Here is a 14,765-nt window from a genome sequence, read left to right as displayed (position 1 = left end):
TAAAGTTTACTGCGCATATTGTCCTTGGCTGGTGTCATAGTTTGAGCAGGACCCCTGGGCCCAGATCTGCCCATCATAATGTTCTTCTTGTAGGTTTCTAGGACCCTCTGGATCCTTCTATTTTGCCATTCTCCCATGCTTCTCTCACCTCAAGTCCCAATAGGATGTCCTCCCCTCTGTCCCAGTTTCCTGGTAAGTGAAGATTTCGTGGGGCATGCCCCTTGGGCTAGTGTGCAGATATAAGTGAGTATATACCATTTGACTCTTTCTGCTTCTGTGTTAACTCACTCATTATGATAATTTCTAGTTCAATCCATTTGTCCACAAATTTCGGGAATTCCTTGTTTTTAATAGCTGAGTAGTATTCTCTAGTGTACTCAAGAAATTAAACATCACCAAACCAAATAACCCAATTGAGAATGGGCCTCAGAATTAAACAGAGAATTCTCAACAAAGGAATATCAAATGACTGAAAAACACTTAAAGAAATGCTCAACCTCCTTAGTCATCAGGGAAATGCAAATCAAAACAACTCTGAGATTCCATCTTACACCCATCAGAATGGCTAAGATCAATAACTCAACTGACACTACATGCTGGCGAGGATGTGGAGAGAGAGGAACACTCCTTCATTGCTGGTGGGAACGCAAACTTGTACAACTTTGGAATATACCCAGAAGATGCCCCAAGCCACAACAAGAACATTTGCTCAACCATGTTTATAGCAGCCTTATTCATAAGAGTCGACTTCTTTCTAAACTTTCCTGGGGACACAGTTCTGTCTGGCCTGAAGACCTGGACATCAATACACTTCTCTTATTCACTTCCCCAGTAATGCATGTTTTTCCTGTACTGTCTTTTATAACCAAGTATTTCTTTCTTTCTTTCTTTTTTTTTTTTTTTTTTTTTTTTTGAGACAGGGTCCCTCTGTAGTCTTGGCTGTCCTAGATTCACCTTGTAGACCACCATGCTGGCCTTGAACTCACAGCGACTCACCTGCTTCTGCCTCCTGAGTGCTGAGACTAAAGGCATGTGGCACCATGCCCAGCTTTCTTTCTTTCTTTTATTTATTTATTTTTATTTTATGTGCATTAGTGTTTTGCCTGCATGTATGTCTACGTGAGAGTGTCAGATCTTGGAGTTATAGACAGTTGTGAGCTGCCATGTGGGTTAGAACCTGGGTCTACTGGAAGAGCAATCAGTGCCATTAACCACTGAGCCATCTCTCCACCCCTAACCAAGTATTTCTAGTGGTCTGTAATAAGCCTGTCCATAAGGAACCTATTTTTCTCATTATTGACTGAGGTTATATATCCTTTATCTAAAGAAAGGGTGAACAGTTATATTATTCAGTTTCTCTGCCTCTACAGCACTCAGACCAATCCCATACATGCTCATGAAGCTGTAAGACAAAGACTATGACCAAGTCTTTCACTGCTTGTTTAAAAGTCTTTTACAGAGCTGGGCATGGTGGCACGTGCCTTTAATCACAGTACTTGAGAGGCAGAGGTAGGTGAATCTCTGTGGGTTCAAGGCCAGCCTGGTCTACACAGTGAGTTCCAGGATAGCCAAAGCTACATAGTGAGACCCTGTCTCAAACAAACAGTATTTTGCAATCCAAGCAGTTGAGTGACAGAACATTTCCTTGCATGGTCTCATGCATTCAGCCATTCCTAAGGTCCCCGTCTGCAAGCTCAGTCATGGGTTTTCTTTCTCTTATTAAACACTGGACCTGAGGGCTATCTTCTATCACCTTTACCCTAACCTCTCTTACTGTGTGGCTCTTCCTAGGGGTTCCACATCTTTGGATGCTAGGGAGGGCTCTTTAGCACACATCCAATCTGTACTCTCTTTCAGTTGAATCTTGCCAACTGTAAAAAACAACATGCCAACACCTCCATTCCTCTTCTCTTTTTCACTTTCCTTTCCAAATTGGTAACTGACATAGGGGCTAGAAACAGCATGTTTTTTGGGGTGGGGGTGGGTGGGTTGTTGGCTTGCTTTTTAAAAACATTGTAATCTTCTCTTACTCCCACAAATTCTTTCTGGAAGACAGCTGAGCCTCACATGCATGTTGTATTGGCCCAAACAAAGGCTATACCACTGAAATCATAGCTGCTTAAGATCACAACCCACACATCCCACTTTTGGGGACTGGTAAACATTTCTTCAACCCAGGAGCTGTTTATGAGGCATTCCCATAACTCAGAAGGTGGAACCCATTCACCAGGAAGACATGCCACCCTACCAAGTACAGGAAGATGCCCATCCTGGAATTCCCCACAAAGATGCTCCACTCCCAGACAGCTCAGCCTTTGTCACAGGTTCTGAGGCCTGCCAACCACCACTACAGGAAAGAGGCACACTACCTCACGGGGAAACTTAGCCTTATTGGATCCTCCCATGGGTGCTTCACCCTTACATGGATCAGACTCAGTTGCATGTCTCAGCATCCTCTGCAAGGGGCCAGGCAACCAATCCTATCCAACTCATCTTTGGTTCAGTTCATCTCTACTTGGGTGCCTACTAGGGAGACTTCTGGGGGAGGTGCAAACAAACATCTATATATCTAAGACAGAGAGCCAACCACGAACCATAGTAACTATTCTCCCCAAGGTCCAACTAGCAAATTGGCAAGTTCATTAGCATTAGTTATAGGAATGCAGGTAAGGGGTGGCTTTACCCCAGCATGAGTAAAGGACTCATGATGCTGCAACCTTAGGGCTCTCTGCAGGGCTTCCAAGCAGCTGAGTGGGTCAGAGCCCCTCCTCTCAGCAATCTATATTTCTTCTATGAACTTGGGGAGAGGCCTTTGTAAATCTTGTTCCTTTCAGCTTTCCCAATTTGTGAGATTAGTGACTCTCCCCTTCCTTCCTGCAAGGAATGTTTCAATTCAGAAGAAATTGTTACATAACATCTCCATTTTAAAAAAGTGTGTATGCACTTGTGTGTGGTGTACATATAAAGGTATGCGTGGGTGTGTGGATGCAGTATGTGTCTATGCACATATATGTGTGTATGTGTGTACGTGTGTGTGTGTGTGTGTGTGTGTGTGTGTGTGTGTGTGTGTGTGTGTGTGTAGGAAAGAAGTTGACATCAGGTGTCTTTCAATCACTTTTACTTTGTAAGATGAAGTCTCACAGAGCCTGGAACTCATTCACTTGGCTAGACTGACTGGCCAGTGAGCTCCAGAATGCTATCTTGGCCCACACCATCTGCCATTGCAGGAGTTGGAGACAAGCTACTACAGCGGGCTTGTATGTGGGCTCTGGGTTTATGCACAGGCGCTCCTGCTTGAGTAGCAGGTGCTTTACTGATTTTTTTAATCCTTTAGCATTTATGTATTTTTGATTTTGAATGGTTTTTATCACTGATAATTTTGGTGTTTTTTTCTTCTTTTATTTTTTCTAATCTTTTGCCCTTGTCCTTTCAGTTTCCTAACATTCAACATTCCCTTTCTCCTTTTGTCTGAATAACAATGCTCTTCTTTTCTTCTCTGTCACTTTCCCTGCCTTCTTCCCATACCTTACTTACTTACTTACTATTTTGACACTTAATTTCTTAGACATTCTACCGTGGGTTTCCATTTTCAGTGATATGTCTACTGCTGATGGAGCAGTGCGCTGTAACTGATCTTACATGTGCTGATGTATTTTATATGGCAGGTGTTGCTGCTGTCACAGCAGTGTGTTTCCTCTGCCAGATGAACTGGGGATTAAGTGTTCAAGAGGAGACCACTTAATAAGAGGAGACTCCCAATCCAGAAGAGATATCCAAACCGCCAGATGTGCAAATCACAACACAGAAATGTAAAACACATCAGAAAGCAAGACAGCATGACTCCTCCAAAGACCATACTCCAACCACAGAACCCAAAGATACTGAAGAGGGTCAAATGCCAGATGAAGATTTCAAATGTATTCTCATGAAAATGATCAATGACCCCAAAGATGATACAAATAATAGATGGATTCAGTCCAGGTCCAAGAGAGGAAACTCAATAACAGAGAGGAAAAAGTTAGCAAAAAACAGATTAAAAAAAAAAAAGAAAGAAAGAAAAATCAGCAACATGGATGAAAAAGCCAACAGCAACAATAAAAATCAGTTAAAAAAGAAAAAAAAAAACACAGTTAAAAAATAAAAACAAATAGACATATTAGAAAATAAAGCCTCAAAAATAAGTAGATAAATAATACAGTGGAAAGCATCATCAATAGAATCAAGTAGAGTGTCGGGGATGGAGGCCAAGGATGACTAGACACTGCATTCAAATAGCAATAAGGAAAATAACTACAATGAGATACAACCAAAGGAACAAATCTAAGAATCCACAGGCTAGAAGAACAAGCTAAGATAAACACCAAATATATAGGATAGCCATCCATAGACATCAGAGCAGAAAAGTCCTCAAATCTAGAGAAGAACATGAACATTCAAAACACATTTGGAGACTTAGAATCCTGAATAGATGTGACTGGAGAAAAGCCTCTTATAACATTACAGTCATGTTATCAAAAATGCAAAGCATTGGTTAAGAGCACGCACTTCTCTTCTAGAGTTAAGTTCAGAGCACCCATGTCGGGCTGCTCATAGCTGCCTGCAACTCCAGCTCCAGGGGATATGAAATCTTTGGCTCATGAAGGTGCCTATACACATGTGCACACAGCCCCATACCCATATGCATAATAAAAAATAAATCTATTTTTAAAATGCAAAGTGAAGAAACAATATTACAAACTGTAAGAAGAAAAATATGTACAACTCACCTACAGAGTCAATCCATAAGAGCAATACTAGATCTATTGATCAGCAACCCTCAAAAATAGGAAACCATGAAATAAAATATATTTTAATCTCTTAAATAAATATGAACCAAGGCTGCTATATCTAAAAAAAAATCTATCTTTTAAAGTTGGCAATGGGGGCTGCAGAGATGGCTCAACAGTTAAAAGCACTGGCTACCCTCCCAGAGAAACTGGCTTGGATTCCCCAGCATCCATGTGTAATTCACAACCATGTTTAAGTACTGTCCTAGGGCATTGGATGTTCTCTCCTGGCCTATAATGACAGCAGGCACACAAGTGGTCCACAGCCAAGGATGCAAGCAAACACCCATGCACAGGAAGTGAAATAACACTGGCAGTGAATTAAGGATGTTTCAAGACAAGCACAAATGAAAGCAAGTCATCATGATCACCAAGGGAGAACTGCCAAAGACAGGTAGGAGAGCAAATACCTCAGAAAGCTGAACATCCTAAACTAGTGAGGCCCTTATACTAACAAGGGAAAAAGCAAAGAATAAAATTAAACCAAACAACCAGAAAAGTACAGGACTTAGTAGACATCCCTCAATAATACCTTAGGTGTAAATGGCTTCAACTAACCAATAGAGAGGCACAGAGTTGCTGACCGGGTTAGAAAACTAGATGAACTAGCTGTTGTCTATGAGAAACACACTCTCTAGTAAAGATTCTCAGACTGAGAATCCAAAGGAGGAAACCAATCGATCAAGCAAACAGAAATTTAATATTAGCTGGGGTGGCTACTCTGTTGTCAGAAAGTAGATAAAACAGAATCAGTCAGAAGGAACAAAGAAGGCCACTACCTATTAATAAAAGAAACAATTCATCACAAAATGAACACTGGAGCTCCTGATTTCATAAAATAAATACTAATGTGCATATAAAATGTCAGATAGGTCCTGATACAAGAGTTATAGGTAATTTCAATATCCTGCTCTCATACCTGGATAGGTCGTCAAACTAAAGATCAAAACAGAGGGCTGGGGATATGGCTCAGTGAGTAAAGTGCTTGCCACACAGGAATGAGGATCAGAGTTCAAATCTTCATACCCACATTAATGCTGGGTGAATATGGGGAGTAAGGTGGAGACAGAATCCACGGCATAAGCTACCTAGACTAGACAAATCAGCAAGTGAGAGACCCTGCCTCAGTATACAGGTGGAGAGTGATGGAGGAAGGGAGCTGTCATCAATCTGGCCTTCATACACATATGCAGACACACACTGCAAAGCACGTGTGCGCGTGCGCACGCGCGCGCACACACACACACACACACACACACACACACACAAATAAACAAAAATAAACAGGAGTTAAACTGTACCATTCATCAAATGGAATTAACATATCTATAAAACAAAACCTTGCGCCCAACAGAACACATTCTAGGACATAAATCAAGCCTTACCAAAAGAATAGATATAATGTCTTATATGTTATCAGATCATTGTAAAATAAACAAGAGATCAATACCAATTTATAGAAACTAGAATGACCAAAGAGATCACTGAAGAAATCAGGGAGGAAATTTAAAAGTTTCTAGATTCAAAAAAATTAAAGCACAACCTTCTAGAACCTTTGAAATACAACTCAGTCCTAAGAGGCAAGCTCTTAGTCATAGGTGATTATGTTTTTTAAAAAATCAGAAAGATCTCAAATAACTTAGTGATGTATTTCAAAATCCTAGAAAAACAAGAACAATTAAGATTCAAAAGCAGTAAATAATAAGTTTAAGACAGAAATTAATGAAATAAAGACTAAAGGAACAGCAATCTATGTAACCAATCATCATTGTTTCTTTATGGGGCTGAGGATGTACCTCGGTGGTAGATTTCTTGCCTAGAAAGCCCACGGCCCATGGTTCAATCCCAAGCACTGGAAAAACAACAACAGTTGGTTCTTTGAAAAAGCAAATGAGCTAACCTACTAGTTAGAGATGGAGGCTACTACATAAGCCAATAAAATACAAAGTACCACTAGGGAGATCCCTGAAAACATGTTCCGAAAGACTGGAAAATCCAAAAGTGGATGGATTCCTAAGCACATATAAATTGCCAAAAGTAAATAACAAACAACTTAACAGACCCCTAAGGATCATTGAGAGTGAAGCAAGAGAAAAGTCTCCCAACAAAGAAAAGAGGATCCACAACTAAATTCCACCAATCCTTTAAAGAACAACACTAGTGCTTTTCCGACAGCCTCAATAAAATAGAAATAGAAAGAATACTACCAAACTCATCCTACAAAGCCAGCATTGGATAAGGATAAACCAAGAAAGAAATCCGTAGACCAATTTTCCTGATTAACATCGATGCAAAAAATGCTCAACAAAATTCTTGCAAGTGGAATTCAAAAACACATTAAGGCTAGGTGTGGTAGTGCATACCTTTAATCCCAGCACTCAGGAGGCAGAGGCAGGTGGATCACTGTGAGTTTGAGGCCAGCCTGGTCTACAAAGCAAGTCCAGGACAGCCAAGGCTACACAGAGAAACCCTGTCATGAAAAATCAAAACCAAAGCAAACAAACAAATAAGCAACCCTACCCCCACAAAAAAGGAAAAGAAGAAAAAAAAAAAAAAAAAAAAGGAAAAATAAAAAGAAGCCACACTTTCAGAAGATAATATGATATGACCAAGTTGATTTTATTCCAGAGATATAAGCTTGATTCAATAAATCCATATAACTCAGCAGATAGACTTAAGATAGAAAACACACAATCACCTCAATCTTTGAAAACAAAGTTCAACAGCATCCCTCATCTAAAAGCTGCAAAGATATAAGGATAGAAGAGATATATCTTAACAGAACAAAGGCTAAACACAAGAAACCCATAGTAACATTATACTAAGTCAGGGAAAACAGATTTCCTCTACAATCTGGAATGAGGCAAGGTTGTCCATTCTCCACACACTTATTGACTACAGTGCTTAAGGTTGAAGCTAGAGCAGAAAGGCATAAGAATGAATAAAGAGATACAAACAGGACAAGAAAAGGTCAAATTATTAGCTGGGTGGTGGCAGCGCACACCTTCAATCCCAGCACTTGGGAGGCAGAGGCAGGCAGATCACTGTGAGTTCAAGGCCAGTCTGTTCCAGGACAGCCAAGGCTACACAGAGAAACTCTTTGTCTAAAAAAAAAAAAAAGTCACATTATTACTATTTAGAGGGGGTTCCATCCATTAAAGCTTACAACAAACCTAAAAATAATCTAGCCAAAATGGTGAGAAGATCTCTATAGTGAAACTTTAAAACACTGAAGAAAGTGAAAAGGGCACTAGATGGAAAGATCTCCTATGCTTATGGCTAGACCAAATTAATATTGTGGAGATGGCTGTATCACTGAAAGCAATCAACAGGTTCAATAAATCACCATCAAAATTCCAATGAGACGGGCTGGAGAGATGGCTTAGCAGTTAAGAGTACTGGTTGCTCTTCCAGATGACCAAGGTCAATTGCTAACACCCACGTGGCAGCTCACAACTGTCTGTAACTCCAAGATCTGATACCCTCTTGCAGAATACATGCAGACAAAGAGACAATGCACATAAAATAAAAAAATATATATTTTTTTGTAAAATTCCAATGGGATTCTACACAAAACTAGAGAAAGCAATCCTAGAATTTATATAAAACTACAAAAGTCCTCAAATAACCAATGCAACTGTTAGCAGAAAAAAAACAACGCTGGAGGTATCACAACATCTCAAATTATACTACAGAACCACAATAACAAAACCAGCACGGTTCTGGCACAAACAGACGTGTAGATCAGTGGAACAGAATAGAGGACCCAGAAGGAAACTACACATTATAGTGTTATAAGTGTTAACTACACGGCCAAAAATACATTGGAGAAAAGGGAAAGCCCTCAAAAACTGCTGGGAAGACTGGCCTTCATACACAGCATGGAATGAGGCCCAGATTTCTCACTCTGCACAAGGCAACTCAAAATGGAGTAAAGTCCTCAATGTAAGATATGAAACTCTGAAATTACTAAAAGAAGACATAGGGAAAATAGGGCAATACATACGAAAGTTTTTCTGAACGGGAACCCAGTATCACAGAAAATCCCCCAAAACTGACACATGAGACTATGAGAAATTAAGAGAATCCCAGAAACAGGGTAGTAAGTAAAGGCACTTCCTACTAAACTTGTATTCCTGAGTTCAATCCCCAGAACCCACGTGGTAGAGAAAAATCAACTCTCAAAACGTATCCTCTGACCTCCACACCTAAGCCCACATACACACAAAATCGATAAAAAATACAAATGGTCAATAAAGCTTGAAAAATATTCAACACCCTCAGCTGCAGGGAAATACAAGAAAATGTATGCAGTAACTATGGAGATCAACATGGAGGTTTCTCAAAAACTGAAAAATAGAACAGCCACACCACTTGGCATGCACAAAATACTTCCATGTCCAGGTTTAGAACTGAATTATTCACAGTAGCCAGGGGAGGAAAGCAGTCTAGATATCTACCAACAGATAGAGAAAATCTGGTATATACACACAATAAAATTTTACATAGCCCAAAGAAAAATGAAATTATGATTTTTTTTTTTTCAGGAAAATTAACCAAGTAAAAATCAAGTTAGGCAAAACAAGTCACACTCAGAAAAACAAAGACCATGCTTTTTTCTCATGTTTTAATCGTAAATTTTAAATGATAGCAGGGTCAAGTGGTGCATGCCTTTAATAGCAAAGCCTATCTACCTAGTCTACACAGCAAGTTCCAGGCAAGCCAGAGCCACATAGTGACGCCAAGTCTCAAAACCAACAAAAAAGCATAATCAGACGCTCTAGGCAAAGAATGCTTATGTATACTCTGTACAGGGTTTTGTTGTTGCTGTGATTTAAGTTATTTAAAATAATTTTCTTTTTTTTTTTAATCACAGCATATCTCTCCAACTCCATCCAGTCTCTCTACTTGCAGGCAGACAAGTTTGTTTGCAAGCCTCCAGAAACCTTTCATACACATGCAATTATTTTAATGAATCAATTCCTGTCATTTTACATAACATACACTCCTCCTGCAGCTTGCTTTTCTTTTTTAATTTACCAGTTTTTCTTGGAGACTGCATAGAGGTTCTTTTTGCTTTAATTAAGAACTGCATAGTAAACCAGGCATGGTGGTGCATGCCTTTAATTCCAGCACTCTGGAGGTAGAGGCAGGCAGATCTGTTATAGACTTTTTTACCTCCCGAGCACCTCCAAATCCCTAGCTGAAATCTAACCCCCAATGTGATAGTACTTCGAGAAGGACCCTGAGCCAGGCGTGGTGGCACACGCCTTTAATCCCAGCACTTGGGAGGCAGAGGCAGAAGAATCCCCCTGAGTTCGAGGCCAGCCTGGTCTTCAAATTGAGTCCAGGCTACACAGAGAAACCCTGTCTCGAAAAACCAAAAGAAAAAAGGAACTGCATAGTAATCCATTGCATGGCTCTATTTTAATTTATTCAAGCAACCCCTTATCAATAGGCATTTAGGTTATTTCTTTTTTATACCAAAACCATGGAATTGATTAAATAGGTAATTTTCTATAATGCTCCTTTAGGTTAATTACCAAAAAATATGTCCAAATGTGAGCAACTGTCATTCACAGATATTGAATCAATTTATAATCCTATAGATAATAGATGTGTCTAGTGCCTGGTAACTCACGCTGACCACTCATACACTGCTAATGAAATATTTTTACCCTTGATAATTAGTGAAATGGTTTACTAATACAATTTTAATTCATCATGGGTGAGATCTTAAATATGGTCATCATTTACCTATACACACACACACACACACACACACACACACACGAATGAGATAGGGTTTCTCTGTGTAGCTTTGGCTGTCCTGGACTCACTTTGTAGACCAGGCCGGTCTCGAGCTCACAGAAATACGCCTGCCTCTGCCTCCCCAAGTGCTGGGATTATAGGCATGCACCACCATGAACTCGGTTAATATTTATTTTTATTTTATGTGTTTACCTTCATGTATATTGTGTGGACTCCTTGTTTGCAGTGCCCACGGAGGCCATTTGGGATCCAATGGACTGGAGTTACAGTTGTGAACAGCCATGTGGGCACCAGAGTCCGCTTATAGTGGCCCATGGGGGAGCTCACAACCGCCTGTAACTTCTGTTGTGTAGACTGCTGCTCTCTTTTGGCCTTCACAGACACTTTCACATATACGGAAAAGATATTAAAAAGTGGGTGTGTTGATATACACATTTAATTCAAGCACCTGGGAGGTAGAGGCAGGCACATCTCTTGAGTTTGAAGCCAGCCTGGATCTACAGAGTGAGTTCCAACTATTTCAAACAAACAAACATTATGTGTCATGTCACTCCTCTTGTCACTTCTAGTTCTAAGTATAGTCACTTTCAGGGAGATACATGGCTTTTCATGAGCTCGCCATAGCCTAGAACATCCTGTATTCTCTTCCTGCCCTCTAACCACACTTGTTCTTCTACCTTGTAAAAGACTTTCCCTGATCCACAAGATAGATTAGATACTCCTTTAAAAACTTGATTATAAAAAAATGTTTTTGTTTGTTTGTTTGTTTGTTTTTTTAAATAGACAGGAGAGATGGCTCAGGTTGCTCTAGAGGACCCGGGTTCCTTACATTCTTTGGTGGAGGCGAGGCAGTAAGATAATGAGCAACAAAATAGCTAGACAGTAGTATGCGGTCGGTCACCAGGTGCGTCTTTCTTGGTCAGGTAAGGAGAACAAGAACCACCTCCAGGCTTACAGAGCTCGGATAAAACAGGGCAAAGGCGACACGGTGGCAGCCCACGGGAAATGCTCTCAGAGGCCCAGATTTAGTCCTCAGCTTTTTCCAGCTTCTGCGAACTAGAGGATCGCAGCCGCTGGTGAGGGCAACACCTAGTCCTGGAGGTCAACCCGGAGGGCGTGGTGGCGGCGCTACTAGTAAACCCAACAGGCAGCTGGCGACTGTCCACCACGCTCCGCCGCGCTTGCGCAGAGCCGCCAGAGGCTTGCAGAAAAAGCCCCGCACCAACACTCACCTGACCATGAAGTTACACGAGGAGGCTTGGCTACGGCGCTGGGACACCCAAACCCAAGGGTTTCTAGAAAACGAACCCCACGAGCGCTCAGCCTTCCGCCCCTCCACATCGCGACAAGAATTGCACTTCTTTTCCGGTCCCTCCTCACAACAAATCCCTAACGGAAGGGTTCCGACTGCCACACTCGCCCTCTGCTGCTGGCTTTGGCATTTACATCACAGTTAATGTGAGTGGCTACTGTTATTCGAACTCATCTACCAAATTATGTCCGCAATGAAACAGCAAAATGTTCCTAATCATCCCTACGTATCACGACGAGCTGATTGTATTTAGCCGGTATCTCCTCGGAGACTTGAATATTCTTGGAAGACCCTGACTCCAATGCTTAAAATCACTTAAGTATGGAAGCACTTCTTCAGAGAGAAGTTTCTCTTTCAAGACGCTCAAGTATCACAGAAAACATTAGTCCAAATTTAAAGTACATTTTCTGAATCTGACCTAATATTCTGTAGGGGATACACTGTATGTAGCAGAAAACTCGTAACACTCAGTTTAGACAAAGTTAATTCGGAAGTAGAAACAGGGATCATCAGTATATACATTCTACTTCTGTCTGACTGACTATCTATCTATCTATCTATCTATATTTTTGCCGACATGACATTAACGTGCTTCACCAGGAAATGGGGAGCCTTACCTGACCTTTTTTCGAGACAGGGTTTCTTTGTGTAGCCATGGCCGTCCTAGACTTGCTTTGTAGACCATGCTGGCCACCAACTCAACAGATCCGCCTGTCTCTGCCTCCCTGAGTGCTGAATTACAGGCAGGCGCCACATGCTGGGCCAGAACCTCGCTTAAATTGCCTTCATTAGAGTGAACTGGTATGTTTGAGGGCATTTTTGATTAACAATTGATGTGTGGGAGTGTGGGGGTGTGTCCTGTCCACTGGGAAGTGGAACTGGCAAGACACTAGGCAAGACAACGAGCAGTTTTTAATTATAGCTCTTCCCTCAACGATGGAATAGGATCTCTAAGCCAAACAAACTAACGATGGAATAGGATCTCTAAGCCAAACAAACCTTTTTTTCAAGTTGCTTTTAGTCAGTGTTTTACCACAGCAACGAAGGCAAGCCAGGAGTGGAGAGGGGAAATTTGAATTAATGAAATTTACTAAGCTCTCATTTACATCCTCTAAGCTAAAATATTAAGCTTTTAAAAGCAGCTGCAGGCTTTTCAGCTGCTGTATCATATTCAGAGTCACTTTGTTAGAAGAAATATGGCCATTTCTCCAAAAGAAGGTGAAAAGTTCTATACAAAAGTTAGCATGGCTTATGGTTTTGTTGGCTTGACAGATCCAAGGAAAGTCAACAGAGCAAATATGATTAAAGTTGCAAAGACTTCCCGTACATGCCCTGTACCTACATTAAATGCACACTACACAGCTTCCCAGTCTCACTCCAGCAAGGCACTCAGTGATGTGCCTTAAATACTGATCAGAAGCAAAGAACTTCCTAAATCCCCAGCACATCAACAAAAAGCTTTTCTTTAAGTACGTTAAGCCTAAGCTGTGTCAGAAATAAAATTGTCGACTGTAATGCAGTATGTAGCCAGTGCTGCAGAAATATCCTAGAGTAATTTATCCTAGAGTATTACTTATGAACAAGTTGTAAACTAACATATTTTAGAAAACTCAACACCTATTTAACATTTGTCGTGTGTTTTCAAAAGCTTTTTAAACAAACAAACAAAGGATTAAGTCACTTCCTTTGTCTATACAAGTTTTATCCTTTGAACAATCTACTACTACATCCACTCAGCTGAATGAGTTTTTGCATTTACTCAAAAAGTCTATCACTTGGTAACTCTTGAGAAACTCTATCTTGCCAAATTCTATTTACAACAACTTACAGGAGAGCTGGAGAAATGGCTCAGCAAGGAACTACATTCAGCTTTCAGCACCTCCACTGTGATGCACAGCCATCTCTAACTCCCTACCTAGGGCATCTAACATGCTCTTCAGGCCCCTTCAGACACCTAACATGGAAAATGCACATCTACTATCACAGCTTAGAAATTTAATGTTAAAAATGTTTAACTTTTAAGAAAAAACAACCTATGTGTCTATAAAAACAAGCATGCCTTTAAATATGTATTATAGGAATTCTGGTCCTTATGCAATTCCTAAAATTTTCCAAATAAAAAATTTTCCAGCTCAGCATGTGTAGAGATCACACTCCACACCCCATTAAAAATAAATAAATCTTGGGTCTGGTGAAATGGTTTAGTGATTGAGAGGACTGACTACTCTTCCAGAGGACCCAGGTTCAATTCCCAGCATCCACGTGGCAATTCACAACTGTAATTCAGGAATACATATAGTGTATGTCAAAACATCAGTACACATGAATTAAATTTTAAAATATTTCTTAAAAGTTGCAAAGCTCATGTGCCATTATACTTCGTGTTTAAGACAACTTTTGCTAAAATGGACTATATTTGGACATTTGCCTATTGTGCATTACGTCATTACGATAAGCAGTCAACAAGGCAGGAGACATACACATTAATGAAACTGCACAATATTTATATTTTGGGGCCTGAAACAAAACTTGTAGTTTTCAAAAACAAAACAAAACAAAAAACAACAACAAAAAAAAAAACTTGTAGTTTTCGTCCCCAAATTACATTACATTAGCTCACTGGGGTGGAGTGTGCCTGCATTCCACAGCAACACTAGATCCCTACACTACAGAGTGTCTATTCTTTTCAATGTCTTATTTTCCCTGCACTTCTGTGTACATGCAGGCATGCGCAAAGCAAGGGTTACAGAACAATATTATTTAATACTAAGAAAAACATTATTATTATTAAAGTGAAAATAATATTTCACTTGAAGGTTGCTTTAAAACACTTAAGATATAAAAAAATTATGAAA

The 14,765-nt window shown here is 40.2% G+C and overlaps 1 protein-coding gene across 1 annotated transcript in view; it reads right to left on the bottom strand.

Moving 5' to 3' along the window:
• The window catches only part of Coq3 (coenzyme Q3, methyltransferase), a 32,610-nt gene extending 20,612 nt beyond the window's left edge, over window positions 1–11,998 (bottom strand). Inside the window, exon 1 of the mRNA XM_051160887.1 lies at window positions 11,831–11,998. Within this exon, the coding sequence (XP_051016844.1) occupies window positions 11,831–11,939 (109 nt within the window). The 5' untranslated portion in view covers window positions 11,940–11,998. The remainder of the gene's footprint in view (window positions 1–11,830) is intronic.
• Between the last annotated feature and the right edge of the window lie 2,767 nt (window positions 11,999–14,765).

The sequence above is a fragment of the Acomys russatus genome, chromosome 2, assembly GCF_903995435.1.
Source record: "Acomys russatus chromosome 2, mAcoRus1.1, whole genome shotgun sequence".
Taxonomy (NCBI): domain Eukaryota; kingdom Metazoa; phylum Chordata; class Mammalia; order Rodentia; family Muridae; genus Acomys; species Acomys russatus.
Note: the sequence above shows the minus strand (reverse complement) of the source record. Positions and strands in the feature narration are given on the sequence as shown.